Below are 18,333 nucleotides of genomic sequence, written 5' to 3' on the forward strand. Positions count from 1 at the left end.
TTGTCCAAAAACGTAGGGAAAAATGCTAATAGAAAACCCCATGAAATACCCTCTAGTTGGGTTTTTTTTTTGGCTTATTTTAATAGCTGGGGAATTATACAAAACGATGCCTAGTAAAAGTCCAGATAGATAGCTTGCCGGCTGGCTAGTTATTTTGAATTCCTTTCTTATAGTTCTACTTCTGGTCTGCATAATCACTTCTTAAAATTATTTCTTAACAGTTTGCTCCTTTCCCCCTTGAGAGACAGCCATTATTTCCCCTAAATTCCTTTACAATATCAGACAGTAACACATAGTGATGGCAGTTATTTTACCTGATGGCATTGGATATCTGAACTATGGAATTTGTTTGGGTTAATTATTTCAACACAGAGTATTAGTGGAAAAACTTGAATAACAGACATATTTAAGAAGACACAGTCTCCTAATTTATTTTACATTCATCATACACAAGGAGGTGCCCCCTACAAGCTATGATTTTAAAAAACAATAGAATTGTCATGTACCCTATCTTTCTGAAAGAATAAGGATCAACACCAGGATAAATAAGATAGCAGGAGAAAAGGAGAAATGCTAGTTTTAATATTTATACTATGCTACTAAAAGCTTCTCTGCTTCTTATTTTCATCTGGCCTGCTGAAAAAGCAATTTACTCAGATATGAAATTGCATAGCCAGAATCCTGAATAGTGTCATTCCAAGCCAAAATCACATACAGGCAGTGGTGGGATTCAGCCAGTTCGCACCAGTTTGGCAGAACTGGTATCTAATTTTTTGTTGCCCAGGCCCAGAATGGACTTCCAGAAGCGGCATCCACACAGAGAACCGGTTGTTGAAATATTTGAATCCCACCACTGCATACAGGGCAGCAGGAGCATTTGAAGTCCAAAGAGAAGCCCATAATTCAAGACCATCCATTTGATGAAATAAGGTAACTTCTCTTTCAATGAAGCCCAACTCCTAGTGACTTCATTAACATATTCTTGCAGTTTTCTTGGCAAAACACAAAACTTACATTCTCATGGGAATTTTTCAATTTCCTCTTGTCCAAGTACTAACCAGGCTTGGCCTTACTTTGGTTTTGAGCTAAGAAGGTAGTCAATCAGATTCTACTCCTATGAGGCTTACACAGTAAACTGACTAGACTGAGCTTGCACAATTCTTAAGCTGAGGGAAACAGCTTTTTTTAGACACAAAGAGATTTAGAAGAGCATTGAACACTTATGGTCATTCTGTTTACATAATTGCTGCCTTTGGATATAACTATGCACACAATGATGTCCATGTGGCCCTCTATCTGTTCATAGCGCACCCATTTATCAGAAGGCAATATCCAGATACTCTCTTTTGAAGAATATTTCAGAAATGTTTGCATCAACGTCATTTTTTTCCACCAAAGAGACACAGTTTTTTCCAATTATAGAGGCTTTAACAGGATTTTTAAAAATTAACAAACATTTTCAAAGTTAAACTCTGAAACAAACTATAGTTCCTAGACCCACTACCTTCTCAGGAGATCTATTGGTTTTGTGATCCATACTGACACCTGTTGGCTACACTAAGAGCCACAATAGTAACATTGTATAGTATGCATGAGTTTAGCTTTTAACAGTGAAATTCTGTGCTTTTGTTTAGATTTAAGATTTATTGAGTTCAGTAAACTGACTCACACGTAAATACACTCAGGTCAAATATTAGTCATTTAAATTAATAGACTATTAATCTGATGAATAATTCTGATTTTCTGGAAGATAAACTTTTTCTGTTCATTTAGTTAGCTTTAACAGAATAACAGTTGGGACAACTTTGTATCACTGGAAAAATATTTTACTATACATTTGGCTTGGATCACAACATCAGGCTCACAATTAAAAGACATACTGTTTAAAAAGAGATGGGGTATGTGTGTGCAGAAATCAGTGTCTCACAGATATCCATCTTCATTTCATTGCTGTCCACCAGTACAATGGTCAAGAAATCAGGTATTTGCTTGGGGGTAAAACAGGAGAATTAAAATGTATTGAATTGTACTAAATCTGAATGTTGAGTAGATATTCTAGGCTGAGCTAAGCATAGCACCACGCTGCCTCCAGAAGTTAACTTGGGTTGGAAGTAGAGATCATCAGAAAACTTCAAGGCTGAAGAATAGACTGAGGAAGCCTCTTCATTTTCTCAAATAAATATGAGGCAACTTACATTTAATTCACATGTCTAGTGACCATTAATATATTCCCAGTGCACTTTTCTTGTTCCATGATGTATATTTCTGGAAACTGAAATAATCATGAAAACTACTGATTTTTTGAGAATTTGCAATCTTGACTGAGTTGATTTTCCAACAGTTACTATGTAGTTAAAATCTCCCAATGTGAATATATATATGAGCAGAGCACAGAAACAGCTGGTCTTTTAAGCAGGTGTTCGAACCTCTGGCGTTCCACTCTGACGACGTCGGCAAGCTTAGTTTATTAAACAGTTGTTGTTTTTATATTTATCCTGGTGTTCAACCATTTTTCTCAACACACACACACACACACACACACACACATCTTTCCAAATTCTATAATCTGGGCCAGAAAAGAACCGTCCAGATTTTCTGCCCACAAGAAGTATCCTTGTTTTCTTTTTTTTATATTGTTATCCACTGAACTGAATCCTCATCCTCCAATTCTTATAATTCAGATTTCAATACACATGCACTTCCTTCACATAAAATGCAGTTCCACCTGTCATTGTTAACATATAAGTTGCTGTTTTCAATCTTATCTTCTACACACTGCTCCTTCCTTTTCATTCATCTATCTTGGCATTTTTTAAAAATCCCATCACTGCAAGTAAACCAATTTGATATTTGCCTTGGAATCATGACCATTCTTTATTTGTGTTAAAGCCACAAGAGCTTTAACAGGTTTTTTTGGAGTCAATATAATAGACAATGTTGTCTGGTTCATATACATTGAACAGTTGGGTTGTTCAATTATTAAATGAGACCACAGTAAAGAAAAAGATGGGAAAATAGGTTATGGCAGTGGTGGCGAACCTATGGCACGGGTGCCAGAGGCGGCACTTGGAGCCCTCTCTGTGGGCACATGTGCCGTTGCCCCAGCCTTGCCTCCCCCCATGACCCTCTCCTCTCCAGCAGCATCCCTGAAGGAGAGTCGCCCTTGAGCGTGGTCCACATGGAGCAGTGCAGCCAAGGACATGGCAGCCAGGCAGCGTAGACAAGACTCTGCCCTTACACCCCATCATGCAGTTGATGCTGCAGGGCGCGGGCAGAGGATGTGGCTGCCATAGTGCTGCTAGGCTGCCTGGGCGATCTACGGCAGGCCCTGGAGGTGGTGAGTGGTCCTGTGGGCAGGCGGGGCGGGGGATGGGGGCAGAGTAGGGGCGGGGCAGGGGTGTGGAGTGGGGGCGGGGCCAGTTTTTGGGCACTCGGTCTCTAAAAGGTTCGCCATCACTGGATTATGGCATTCAGTCTGTTGAGACACCAGCGATGTATTGGCTTCTTTTAAAATTGCTTTCATCTTTATTGATTATTATGCAACTGTATGAAACTAAGAACTAATGCCTGGATTAGCTTTTTCCTCTACCCTTCCAATCTCTTTTCCTTTTGTGCTAGTGTTTCTTAGTGGCATGTACTATCTTCTTAAGCCATTTGTATTAGCCACTGAAGAAAGAAGTAATAACTTGGTAAAAGAAATTGGCTGATAGATTTAATGCCTTGAGAGGAAGGCATAGCTATTAGTTAGGATGCCTGGGAAACAAGAGTTAAAAAATACATGAACTTTTGCTTGTTATTTTCTATTAGGCCATTACTGTTAACACCTCATATTCACAATAATTCACCAGATGTGGAGGTATGTAGTCTGGATTCCCAGGAGGGAGGGGCTGCATTCCAGAGGGCAAGGATACATCCTTGAAGTGATGCTTAGAATAGTTTGGTCAGGAGAAAGAGAGTTATGCAGGATCCTCCCAATTCTTAGAGTAGATCTGTGGTGATGCAAATAGTTGCTTTAATTTGGTAAGATTTCTGTCTATAGGTGAGGAACCATAAAGGAAATTGCTTGGAACTAATTCCACATGACTTTCTTGGTTCTTGAGGCCTGACAACAGCCTTTTTCGCCGAGCCCTGAAGGCCCATCTATTCCGTGCGGCCGGCCTGGCATAGTTTGGATTGTGTTTCAGTGGGGGGTTTTGTATGGGTGTGTTTTTAGAACAGGCCTATTATTTAATTCGATTTTAAAACAGAAACTATTTATTTATTCGTGGTTTTTAGTATCGCCTGTTCACCGCCCTGAGTCCCGCAAGGGAGATAGGGCAGTATATAAATTTAATTAATAAATAAATAAATAAATAAATAAATAAATAAATAAATAAATAAATAAATAAATAAATAAATATAACATGAAATGTTGCTGTTACGTAAATCTCTTGCTAGTAGAGTGGCTGAAGATATTTGTCTGCCCAAGCAAAGCAGCTGAGATGCATGGCACACACCTCAAAAATACGCCTCACCCCTGGTCTGGCAGGAAACTACAGTGCTACATTCCAAGTTTGTACTGTGCTAAATCAGGGCAGGGAGAAAATCTTTTCAAAAGCATCTTGCTGGCTAGTGTTAGAGAGTGAGACTAGATGGACCCTGACCTGGTCCAGCAAGGCAATGTTTACATTCTTTTCATGACCCAATGACTCATGTGCACACGTTTTTCATTGCTGTGCAGATGTGTTCAGATCTGGTGACCATCTCATCACTTTTACTTCTGTTCCATTACATTTTGCCCTTTTGTTCCAGAGTTTGTTCTCTTCTGCTACTCTTCTTCTACGTGGAGCATTCCAGGTGTGTTGGTCTTCATTTCCTATAAGTCCCAACCTGCACAACTAAGGATGAAGGTTATTAAAGTTCAATATATCTAGAAAGTACATGTAAAGTTTGGGGAAATCCTGCTTATGGATATAAATGATTTCATTCCCAGGAGTGCATTATTTTTACCCCAGATTAGTGACCACCAATCAGGCAACTATTCCCCTTATATTAAAAAGGAGAAAGAGAAATTATGTCAGTGCGTTCCATTTACAGGACATATCTCCCACACAGCCACCATTTGCCACCCTCCTTTCTACTTCCAAACAAAAAATAATTTTAATTCTCTTGAACTGAAATTGCCCCGAGTGCATGTTAGCCTTGTAGCAAATCAGAGAAGATTGAGGGAGACTGACCTTGGCACATTTGTAAGAAAAACTGCTTTTGTAAGAAAGCAAAGAAGATAAGACATCTATGAGAAAAATAACTGAATAAAAGCCATTCTAGAGAAAGAAAAAACTAATGGGCAATTTCTTGGAGCAGACTATATGAACCAGAAAATGCTCCCCCAAACTTAATGTCTGTTTATATAGAGATAACTTACTAGTGTCACTAGAACTCGTTACTATGTGACATAATATTTACTACAATTTTAGCATATTTAGGAGCAAATAACACAAAAACATTTTTTCTGAAATCACAATTCTCAGAATTCCAGCCAGTTACAGTCCCATCACATCTAAAGGGGACCAAGTGGAGAAAGATGACATTCTAGTAATTCTAAATCTGTATGGTGTACTGGCCATGTTTCTTAAAGTGTGGTCCTAGGATCTGGGGGAATCCCCCAAGACCTTCTCAGGGGTCCACAAAAATCAAAATTATTTACCAGCCCATGTTGAAAAAATAATATAAAAATGCCTTCAAACAATCATGAGAAGCAGTAGAAGCAGCAAATTAATTTTTAATATTTAATATGGCAAATATTGATATAGACAAACTACACAAACAAAAGCTCTTTGGGGGTTCTCAATGATTTTTAAAAGATTTTTTAAAATCATTTTTTATTTTTTTTTATTTTTAAAAGGGTCCTAAAAGAAACAAAAAGGTTAAGAAATATTGGTATATTATTCTATCTGATGTTTGTGTAATAGACTTCCTCTGTGATGGCTGCCTCTGAAAAAGGCCCAGTTGAAATAATAATGGAAAATGGTGGCAGCCAAAACAGCTTGTTACGTTAAAACAACATGTAAACCTTTTTTATACAACCAGCTCAGACTAAAACCCTGTCCCAACAACTAGAAAAAAAAGTAACATTTTCTTCCCCAGTAATTTTCACCTTGTCTTTTTTAGTAATAAGTGGGAATTTGGGCCTCAAAAGATTACTGGTTTTTTGGGCTAGGTAGAAAAGTGATTTTAATCTTCCTGTGATCCAGTGCATTGATAATACTGTTGCCCTTCTGGGCAATAAACTTGCAACCTGGATTTTAACTCTTTAGACCTCTAGACTTCGGAAAAGTGTATATTTTTTCAGATATAGGCCTTGGAGACAAGGTGCTACCTTTTTGCACAATTAATTAACTATCCCTTTGCTATGGTAACTGGGGAATGCAGACCCACATTTTACTTCTGCTAAGTCCAAGAGAATAAAAGAGTCTTAATAACCTGCCTCATCCTCTTCATTGTGCCCATTCTATACCTGACTGGATGCAGCATGTCCAGTGTGCGACAGTTTTGCTGATGCTCATGTTACAAGCCTTCAGGATAAAGTCCTTTCCTGAACTGAACCCACAGCAATGTAGGTAGGGCATAAAAAAATAACAAACTCCTTTGCTATTTAGCCTGAACAAACCAATGGAGAATGAGCAGCATGAGCTCAGCTGGATAGGATTCTTTGAGGCTCACCTGCTTTAGCACCAGGTCAATACTAAGATACTTTGATAGTGGCGAGAGCCTGTGTGCATTTGCTTGGTTTTTGAAAGTGCTGTTTGTCCTTAAATTCATAAGAGTGGAAATATAAATTCAAACATTTAAAATGAAAATTTAGTAACTGATATACAGTAATCATTTGAAAAAAATAAAAATGTTTGTGGCTAAGCTGAAAGGTTATTTTGTCACGGGGAAAAGACATTTATCTCTTCCTCTCTCAGAAAAAGCAAGGCCCATAAGGGAACACTCAACTAGCATGAAGTCAAACCGTATTTTGCACATCACCTGGAGATTGAATCAGTCAGAAATTTTATAAACAAACAAACAGTTTATCTTGGACTTTGTTCCCCTCCAATCTTAAAATAGAACCAGGGTCATTTTAACAGTCTGAAAGACAACAGTGTTTGTTTGAATTCAAGCCTATTTCTTTTTGACTGCATCTTCTATCAATGTAAAATATTCATCCTTGGTTTTGATCTAAATCAATGGTTATTCAAATGTATCAGAAAACTCTGAAGAAATAGTTATTGGCATTAAGTTTTAACTAATTAACTTTGCCACCCCGAATGCTAAATGTTGATCCATCTGACCATACCAAATCCTGAACCATAGTTTGGACAGAGCTTCTTTCATGTGTGGCAGGATGTTTCAAACTGTGAGATGTACTTCACTTGGGAAAGTGCAGATCGAATCCAGGGGAGGTATGAAGAACCTTCTACATTGTTACAATAACTCCAAAGTTCCATTGTTTTCATTGTTCATTTGTGTTCATTTTGGTGTTTGTAGTTTTAGGGGAATTGTGTACATTAAGATTACACTAAAGGGAGGTGAGATGGCAAAAAGTTTAGGAACTCTGATAGATGGGATGAATTTCTTTGAATCATTTCTTTCCCCAGAAGGCCCTTACAAAGGAACAGATTAGGAGACAGCCAAGATTCAATGCCATCAGTGCAAGATAACCAAAACAAACATCCCAAGTGAGAAGTTACAGGAAGAAACAGGGTCTAAAGTGCAACTGGAGCTTTTGACAGATGGATAGATTTGGTTAAAAAAGGATAATTAGAAAACGTCATTTGTAGGATTTGGTGGCAGGTTTCATTTGTAGAATAAAATATCTCAGAATACAGGAAGTATTAAGTGAAACTATTAATAGGCTAGTTACACTAAATCACTTTAAATGGCTTATGAAGTTGTCTTGCTCTAGTATTCTCATGTATATATGCACTAGAGGAAGTTTGAATTTTGTGTAATGCTACCAACGTAATTTTCCTTGTTTATTAATATTTTGCATGTTTAAATAATACATCTAAAAAATCTCCGTAATGAGCTGTAAACAGACTATTTCAAACAAATACCAATGACACTGGTTAATGAATTTACAGGCGATACATCAGCTATGAGTCCTTTTCCTTCCTAATATTTTATAGCTGCAGTCTGAACATGATAATAGTGGGATTGAGAGAAGGACTGAGTATTTTTAAGTTTAGCTGGGTTGTGTTGGGGCTATTTCCAGTTGGTGTTTTGGGGGGAGAAGCAGTCTAGTCCAAGGCTCCTACTTTGTGGAGTTCCTCAGGGCACTCCTCTCTCCTGGACATCTAAATGAAGCCTCTCTGTACAGTCACTGTGCGAGTTGGGCAGCCACATACATTTGTTTAATAAATAAATAAAATGCAACATGCAGTATCATCAATAAACTGATGATACTCAATTGTACATCATTTCTCCTGGCTGTCCAAGTGCCTGAAAGCTGGAGGAGCCTGAATAGGGAAGAACAAGCTTTAGTCCAACTCTATGAGAACCAAGTAGCTTTGGGTATTGACCCCACATACCCCAGACCTTGAGAGAGTTCCTCCGAGTCTGAGTGGGGGTTGTACTGCCTTGCTCAGATGCGGTGTGCTATTTAGGGGCTCTCTTGGCTCACAGCTCTGGCATTAAGAGCAAAAGGCAGCTGTGGCCAGGGCAGCCTTGGCACGACTTTGTTTGATGAGTTACTTGCACCTGTTTTTCCAATGAAGAATATTTGTAACTCAGGGTTGAAATGAGGAGTCCTTGGTGCTCTCTGAGCTTGGTTGTTTTCTTGCTATCATATTTTTGGATTGTGGAGTCCTGCTCACAATCATTCATACCTTATTGATCGTCTGACTGGACTATTGCAACACTCTCTACATGGCACTGCTGTTGAAGACCACACAGAAGTTGCAATTGGTCCTGAATGTGGTGGTGCAGATAAGGCCTAGAGAGTCACATTATCTGAGATGGGCAGCCATATAACTTTCAAATAGATACATTACATTGCTTATCTAGTTTTGCCTTAGTATGAACCCATTTAATGTGGTTTATTCAGTAAGCTATGGTTAAGAAAACTTGGCATGCGGTACAAGCTCAGTCACAACAGTCTTCCCGGAACTTTCCCACATTCCCAGCTACTGATACTTATAAAGGCACATTACTTATGATGAATGGGAGATAGGCATACATTCTGGGAGTTGCAATGCCAATCTGGAAAGCACCAGGATGAGGAAGGCTGACCTTGGGCCAGTCATAATGTCTCAGCTGAACTTACCTCACAAGGTTGTTGTTGTTGTTATTGTGGGGAAAATAGGAGAAAGGAGGAATTTTAGATATGTTGAATTGTTTATAAAAACAATTTCCTTTAGAAAGCTCATCTCTTTCTAAAATTAAAACAACACTCCTCCTGGCAAGCATATGTGCAAGCTGGAGTAGTAGATCTTCTTGAATCTTCTTATTCACAATATTTAGCCATCCTTCTTACCTAGAGTAACTCCTTCTCTGTTAGCCTCTCGTAAATGGATTTAAACCAGAAGCATGATCTACTATGGTGAAGTTTTGCCCGTAACGCGAGTGAGTGTCAGCGCTTGGAACGGAGGTCACGGAAAGATTTCAAAGCTGCTCCGCAAATACAATGTATTGCTTTATAACGTTGAATAGGCCGATGAACGGAGGATACTGGATATTGGGCAGCTGAGTAGCGCAGCCTTTTCTAAGCGGAGCGCCCTACAAGCAAGCTGCCAGTTCTTCATTCGACGGGCAGAATCTTCCCTTAAAATGCTCTAAAGCAAGCGGGATATTCTTTGACCGGGGAGAGCAAAGTCCCCCTGCTAAACTGTAACGCAGAAGGAGTTGATTGTCAGCGCCCGGGAGATAAGAGGCAAAGGGATCTTGCGAATACCAGATCACTCAACTCAGCCGATCTCCACCGGCTCTCCCGCCTCCGTCCCAGGACCGAAGATGAAGAGAACCAGAATGTTTCCATAGAAATAAGGAAGCTCTCTGAGGGGGCGGGGCATCGAGGGCCAATCCACGTGCAGAGAGGCGTGGCGGGGCAGACCAGTGACTAATCCCCGTGCCGGATAGCGGAGTGGCGTCTCCGGGAGGGCGGGGCATAGTATCACGTGCCAAGGGCAGTTAGAAAAAGTTGCGAAAGAGTAGGAGAGCAAAGAGGGAGGCATGTGTGGTGGGGGGGGGGGAGCGCCTATAAAACGGGGATTAACAGGCGGAGAAGCAAAAGCGGTCGGTGCGTCAGCTTTAAGAAAGTCGTTGGAGACTCTGGTGGCGATTCTCTCCTTTAGTCCCCGGAGGCAGAACCCGCCAAGGCAGGCATGGGGTGTCTCGAGAAGCCCGACATGTTGCAGGAGGCGAAGCCGGAGCTGGTGGAAGCAGAGACTCCTAACGGGTCGATCCCGGCACTGGCGCCGGAGGTCCGCCTCACCTGGCGCCGGTGGGTGATCGTTCTGCTCTTCAGCTCCTACTCCTTCTGCAACGCGTTCCAGTGGATCCAGTACGGCAGCATCAACTTCATCTTTGCCGGGTTTTACGACGTGACTCCTTTCGCTATCGACTGGCTTTCCATGTGCTACATGGTGGTCTACATCCCCCTCCTGTTCCCTGTCGCCTGGCTCCTCGACCTGAAGGGGCTGCGGCTCATTGCCCTGGCCGGGTCCGCCCTCAATTGCTTGGGAGCCTGGGTGAAGACGGGCAGCGCGGAGCCCCATCTCTTCCCAGTCACGGTCCTGGGCCAGATCATCTGTTCCCTGGCGCAAGTCTTCATCCTGGGCATGCCGTCCCGCATCGCGTCCGTCTGGTTTGGCCCCCGAGAGGTCTCAAGTGCCTGCTCCATCGCTGTCTTTGGCAATCAGGTAGGAAACGAAATAGTCGGCTACAGAGGGATGTAAACAAAAGTCAGAGTTGCTTAGACTCGGGCAGAAAGAGAAAACCAAAAAGTCCTTGACTCTCTCGCTCACCCACCCTCCCTCCCCGAAAAATGTTTGCAGCTTGGAAAAGTCAGACAAAAAGCACACACACACACACACACACACACACACACACACACAAACCACATTCTTTAAATATTGTAGACTTGTGAGTGAAAGGTCTCTGTAGGCAGAGGCACTGGATCGGATCATCAGGGAATTGCAAGTATGCAAACTGGATTAGGACTTAATGAAAGCACCCCGACAAAGCCAAACCACCTGAGGCTGGGAATGGGATGGGGGAGAGAAAGCATGAACCCTCAGGAGAGGAATGTCCGTGAAGAAGACCTTGCAGGATGGAGATTGAGATCCCCTTGGGATTGGTGTTAAACTTCAAAAATGTGTACTAGAAACTTTCTTTGATAATGACATCGCTTTATAATGATGATGATCATGATGATTCTGTTGCTTTGCATGTACACTTAGTGCTTGTGTACTGGAGACAAATTCCTTGTGCGTCTAATCACACTTCGCCAAATAAAGTTCAATTCAATTCAATTGTGTCTTCTTCACAAATGCCTATACATGGAATGTGTTATATAAACATTTTCATTTTCTGAAAAGAGGGGGGGGGAAGGCCGATGTGATGTAATGATGATGGTGTTGGATTAGGAGCAGGGAGACCGGGCTTTTAGTTCACGCTCAGCCCTGGAACCTCCTTGGGCGCCTTTGGGTCATATAATCATTCTCAGCCCAATCTAACTTGCAAGATTGCTATTGTTGGGAAAAACGGGAGGAGGAAATGCTATATATGCCATCTTCAATTCCTGAAGGAAAGGAGGGATATCAGTCTAATAAATAATTAAATGTGATACAGACACCAAATGAATCAGTGTAGGAAAACTAATGAACAAGTAACCAAAGGGATCTTGTTTAAAATGGAAGTTTGACCAAAGGGATCTTGTTTAAAATGGAAGTTTGGGATGAGGAGTTTTAAAGGTTATAGGAATGTTAATATTTTAAAAACTGCACTTCAGTAGTGTTTGACTTATTTGATTGACCTAATTTTACAATTTTTTTTGCAGCAGTTGTTAAACAAAAGCAGCTATCATAAAGTGAACTCATTTTCCACAATGAGCAGTTTCTTTGTTGGAAACCAAAAGTAAATGCCGGTTTCCGGCCAAAAAAAAAAAAAAAAAAGATAAATTGTGACCGTGGGATGCTGCAAAACACTGTAAATATGGGCTCCTTGCCTAGTGCTTAAAATGTGATCATATGCCCACAAGGGAGGTCCTGGCCATTGGAACTTCGAATCTGAGTTGTAAGTTGGAGGGTCTGTCGTAACTTCAAAGTCACTAAACTACTGGTCATAAGTTGAGAACTACCTGAATATATACCAAGTTCACTGTATTTTCTTGGAGTATGTGTATGTTATGGTTCAGTGTTGTGAATGGATTGTTTCTAAGTTTGGGAGGTAAAAGGACTGATTGGATTCTGCTGTTATTAGATCTGAAATAATCAGTGATTTATGCTTTAGCAGCTCATTCTCTAGCTATCAGAGCAAAGAACATTAACTCAGAATGGCATTACATGCCCTCTACAGAACAGGATGTCTTCCCAGATTTTTTTTTCCTCATCAAGTTGGCAGTATAAATTCTAAACCCTTTCTCCAAGGCTTTCCTTTCAAAGTGAGTTTTCCTGTCAGAGAAGTATGGCTATGGTTTGTTGAGTAGGGAAATGGATCTATAAATTATATAAATAGAATAAAGTGTATTTATGGATTAACCTTATTTTAAAAAATATATCATTGAAGAAGATTTCATGAATGAAACAAATTATGTTTGAGTGTGGAGTCTCTTTTATATTTGTGTTTGGCTGTGTGAGGAATGAAGCTGTCAAGGCAGGAATAAGTGGTTCCTTAGGCCGTAATAAACAGCTATCTCCCACTCTGAAGGCCATGAAAAGAAAGGCCTTGTTGAAGTTCACAGGAATTATTGAAGATCAGATTGTTCCAGAAAGCTGTTACCATTGTGCTTAGTTGAATGTTTTGCACAAGATCATTTATTCTGATTTTGTATTATTATTTTTTGTGGGTGTAAGCTATGGAGAGGTAGTATATTTTACAGCAGTATATAAATAAATAAATAAATAAATAGTAACACACAGCTGGATTATTTTATCTATTCCCCCAAAGAGAACTAGGGAAACAATTTTCCTACACTTTAAAACTACATATATAGCCTGGCTACTGTTCTGGTGGTAATTAACCTCTTCTCCAAGATAGTCCACTTCATTCCCTTGCCATGGCTTCTACTATACCCTTGAGACAGTCGTTTTGTTCTTTCATCAAATGTTTTAGAATTATGACTTCTTTCATTATCTAATTTCTAATAGATGCCCAGATTCATGCCATCCTTTTTAGAAAGTTCTACTTCAACTATTACATGTAAAGATCTGTTCCTGGATAATAAAACAGAAATAACAGATGTGACCTTAAAATAATACCTTTGCTGCTATGTAATCGATCAGCAAGATAATTAGTCTGATAATTTCTCTGTGACTAAGTTTACTTATAATATTTTATTTATTTAAAGCCTTTATATGGCCACCCATCCTATAACAAACTCTGAGTTTCTCCCAGTATCTATTAAGTTCATGCTTTCCCTAACAGGCTACAGTCCATACCTTCTGCTGAACTTTCTGGCTCCTTCAATGATCAACATCTCTTAGAAGGCCCCTATTGACCATCAGGAAAAAGAGAACATTGGAAAGGAGGTGTTGTAAGGAATAGACTTGGTGAGGTGGGAACCACTTCTTGCCAGACTGACAAAGCTATTACATCAACTTTGTTTGGGGGCCTCCTAACTTCAAAACCAGGAAGTGGGCATCCATATTTCTGTTGACTTGGTGGGTGGAAAGGACAAAGAAGTGTAATACAAACAGAAGGGGGTGAGAATGGAGGGTAAGATATCTGTGCACTAGAACAGGCGTATCTTCTGAGTATATAACTGTCCTTATTTTTGTCTGCAGTCAAGCCATTAATCTAACCTTTCCTGAGTATAAGGCTATAGAGATGAGATTTATTATTGTATCTGGTCTGAAGCTTGACAGTTTGAACTGTTATGTTTTGAAAACCTACTAATACAATTACCTGCATGATGAGCCGAGGATCAATGATGTTGACATCCCAGAAACATGCTGACTCTGTGAAAGTGTGTAAGCTACCTAAGCACCTCTATATTGCAAAATTGCCTTTGTATTGAATATATTCATCTTTTGTTAGATCTTGTGTGATTAGTTAATTTACATGCTATTTATCTTTGCATTTTTTCATCCAAAAGTTATCTATTTAGAAAAAGCTGTTAATAGTTCTTTTTGTTAGGGAATACTTTTGAGTAATTCATTTTTAGTAGTCAATGACCAGAATAAAGCTCTGTCTAATTACTAAAATCTATTGTAGAAATTTTTGTAAGCTTATTTGTCCATTTTAGATTATTCCTAATACTGTTTCTTAGCTGGCTGATGAATTACGGAATTTGAAGTTTGCACATCTTAAAATTGCCAAGTTTAAAAATCATTGATCTAGATTCTAGATGGTATCCTTTAATGAAAGGTTTTTTATGCCTACAGTGCCAAATCATGGACCTCTTTCTGCTGATTTTCTAGATTTGTCTCTGATTCCTAGTATGCTTAAACTTTTCTGATAACCTTCTCAGCAGATATACTCTTAGTGTATTAAGAGGAACAACCATTTGTGTATGACATCATTGGGCTTTGCCAAATAATTTGATTTAAACTGGTTATTGTGACCCAATTTGTTTGATTTCATGATAGTTGGCAGTCCAAAGTAGACTTTAGTGATATGTTAACTAGATGTATAATCTACAAATGAAGTCGTAAACTAGAATGGGGCTATCGTAGTAATGCTGTTCAAGTAAGAATATATCTTATTGATAAAATATGCCTTATTCAGAACATCCATTCATCTACCTGTATGTTTTATTACATGTGTTCTTCTATACTCTATGTGTTCTTCTGATGTATCTGGAAATGCCTGATAAGTAAAATTCCTTTTTCTGAGCAGCTTATCTGAAAGTTACAGAAAAGCCATAGTTGTAAACAGCTCATCTAAATTATGCTACTTTGTACAAGAGGCGTTAGCAGTGGAGTGTAGGAAGAGAATGAAGATCAAAAAGCTTTGGTTGGTTAATAATAATCTGTCTGATCTGGCTGACTGGGCAATTAACAAAAATATTGTAGCAATAATATATTAAATTCGTATCCCGCCCAATTTCCAAAGACTTTGGGAAGAATTATTATTATGGAATATTCCCTATTTGAGTTTAAAAAGGAAAGCTCTATATGGATACATAGCTGATGTGGTGTTTTTTTTTGGTAATTAAGGTTATTGTTTTATCCTTGCACAAAATGGGTTGTATACTGTGATTTGTGTTTTAATCCTTGTGTATCTCCAGGAGTCACTGTTATGAGATGGATGGCCATATAAATAATGTAAATGAATAAATACATAAATCTTCATCTATGATAAACATACTGTGTAGGCAGAGCAAACAGTCAGCATTGGGTAATTGCCTCTTCCTTGTTTTGAAGTCAGGCACTGTGAATTGAGGGAGGATTGCAAAAGCCTAAAAGGTTTGCATGGAGTTTAGAATCTTGGATGGTACACAAATCAAAAGCAAAATGAAAATGATTGTGCTCCTTTAGAGTACAACTAAGTAGGATTCATGAAAATAATTCATAAAAATTATTTTGCCAAAGTTGCAAAACTTTAAAGCCATTTCAGCTTTATTGGACTTCAGACCCTATTTGGGAATGAGCAGCATACAAATCTGGGGGAACAAAATACATAAATACCTGTCCATCCATAAACTGTGGACTGTACAGTCAAAGAGATAGATTTCACAGTAGACATATGATACTATTCAGTAGAGTTTTTCCTACAGCATTTTTTGGCATAGCCTTTCCCAGGTTGGGAAAAACTGGTACAATCAAATGAATTGTAACATTGTACAGGTAATCGTCAAATTATGACCACAATTGAGCCCAAAATTTCCATTGCTAAGCAAGATGGTTGTTAAATGAGTTTTGCCCCACTTTACAACCTTTTTGCTATAGTTGTGAATCACTGCAGTTGTTAAGTTAGTAACACGATTGTTAAGTGGATCTGACTTCCCCAATGATGTTGCTTGTGAGAGGGTTGCAAAAGTTGATCACATGATCCCTGGACACTGCAACCATCATAATACATGCCAGTTCCTAAGTGGCTGAAATTTGATCACATGACCATGGGAATGCACAAATGGTCATAAGTGTGAAAAAGGTAATAAGCTACTCCGCTGTTGTAACTTCAAACAATCATTAAACAAATGGTTCTAAGTTGAGGATTGCCTGTAACTGCAAGGAGAGAAGCTAGGCTGATGTGGTCATTTAGGGTTCTGTGCTAGTCCAGTCTTATATATCCGGTCAAACAGGTTGATTCCAGGCAAAAATGTAGTTTCTGCAGAAATAACTAGATTTGTAAATCTAGTTGTAAGCTTGAATGGAAAGTAACAGCAAAGAAATAAATAATTTATCCCTGCATAGTATCTTTAGAATTACTTTACTTGGCTTTTAGATAAGCTCTAACTCAGGGGTCCTCAACCTTGGCAACTTTAAGACTTGTGGACTTCAACTCCCAGGATTCTGGCTGAGGAATCCTGGGAGTTGAAGTCCACAAGTCTTAAAGTTGCCAAGGTTGAGAACCCCTGCTCTAACTGTATGTGCATATTTGGAGAGCTAAGATTTACAGCAGCAAAATGCCAAGTTACATGGAGCACGGACTCCTATTAGTTCTTGCACATTCATATGCTTGATGGAGAAAATGGAGACATAAAAGCACTTTGTTATGGCTGGGAGGTGAGACTTCACCAGAATATTTTAGGTGTATAGTTTCTGCAGTTTAGCATAGCTGAGACCATCTCTCAGTTGGTTTGGTAGCTGTCAATTCATTTGTGATTAAAAGATAATATTCTCTTCTAGAATATTGTATCTGTATAATTTTAAGAAAATAGGTACTCTAAATTGCAACTAAGTATTAAATGAAAGTAGAGCAGGGATCCTGAAGATGAAGCTGCCAATCAACACTTAGCATTTGGGCAGTTGATTGTCATTCTTCTCCACTATGTTAACAGGCATACAGATCATTTAACCATATTTCCACAATGATGAATGGATCATATTTCTACTTAAAATTATACTGTATCAATCAATACATACACATTTCTATTTTCTCATAATCTTGTGATTATATACAATACTTGGCCTCTTCATACTTTGCTATCAATTAGATGTCTAACATAGGACTTTAATTATTTGGACTAATATCTGGAGTCTCAAAATACCTTCAGCAGATTTCGGCATGTCAGGAGTATTAGATATTGAAGCAGATTGTGTGGGTGTGTAAATATTCCTGAGCTTCTATGGGTTCTTTCCTTGTCTAGCACAAAGGTGATTCTGTAAAACTTCAAGACCGTTTTTATCTAGAACAGCATTTTTCACTCTTGGCAATTTGAAGGTAGGGGGACATCAACTCCCATAATCCTCTAGCCAGCCAAGAAGGAGATTCTGGTCCTCCCAGAGTCTCCATGGACTGAAGCTCTACCAATTCTAACTTTAAATTTACCACATCCTCCCAGCAATCTTTCTTTAGCTGCTCAGAAGATTCACCCTTTCTCTCCCCTTGTGAAATCTCTTCAGTTGCTGAAACTCATAAGCATGGGGAAAATTAATGCATCTGTTATAACAGAAAGGAGATTTATTTGCTGGAAATTGATCACAGGGATAACTAAGACTAGCATTTGGCTAACTGCATTGTGGCAGGATGAGAGTAAAAAACCCATGTGTGTGCACTCTGTGTGTGTGTTTGTATGTCCAGGAAAAATGATAGAAGGAAGTGATCTCAGATTTGCAATCTTGTCAAGAAAAAGCAAGCAAATTAATAGACAAATTAATTAATCAATGGAAGTAAATTAATAAACAGTGAAGAAACTCAGAGTATATTTTTAACTCTCTATACCTTTGGTTTGTAGGTCATGAAATGCTATGAGTCAATGCTATTGGATTTGTATCTCCAAGAAGCAGGTTGTAGATAACAATTGTATCTCTAACATTTAAAAAGATGATACATTTGAAATTCAGGATTATTATTATTATTATTATTATTTATTATATTTTTACCCCGCCCTTCTCCTTGCGGACTCAGGGCGGCTAACAGCCTAATAAAAACAAATACAAAAGTACAAAAATACTACCATTAAAACATAATTAAAAGGAAATATTAATTTGGCCTTTGTTGTTTTAAAATTGTTTTAAAACCCAACTAAAAATACCCCTTAGG

General features: G+C 38.9%; 1 protein-coding gene across 1 annotated transcript in view; it reads left to right on the forward strand.

Annotated features, from left to right (window-relative positions):
- Nucleotides 1-10,346: 10,346 nt before the first annotated feature.
- FLVCR2 (feline leukemia virus subgroup C cellular receptor family member 2) overlaps nucleotides 10,347-18,333 on the forward strand; it is a 47,734-nt gene continuing 39,747 nt past the window's right edge. The window contains exon 1 of the mRNA XM_015814244.1: nucleotides 10,347-10,883. Coding sequence (XP_015669730.1) covers nucleotides 10,347-10,883 — 537 coding nt within the window. The remainder of the gene's footprint in view (nucleotides 10,884-18,333) is intronic.

Source organism: Protobothrops mucrosquamatus, unplaced genomic scaffold (assembly GCF_001527695.2).
Source record: "Protobothrops mucrosquamatus isolate PMUCROS unplaced genomic scaffold, P.Mucros_1.0 scaffold231, whole genome shotgun sequence".
In the NCBI taxonomy this organism is placed as follows: domain Eukaryota; kingdom Metazoa; phylum Chordata; class Lepidosauria; order Squamata; family Viperidae; genus Protobothrops; species Protobothrops mucrosquamatus.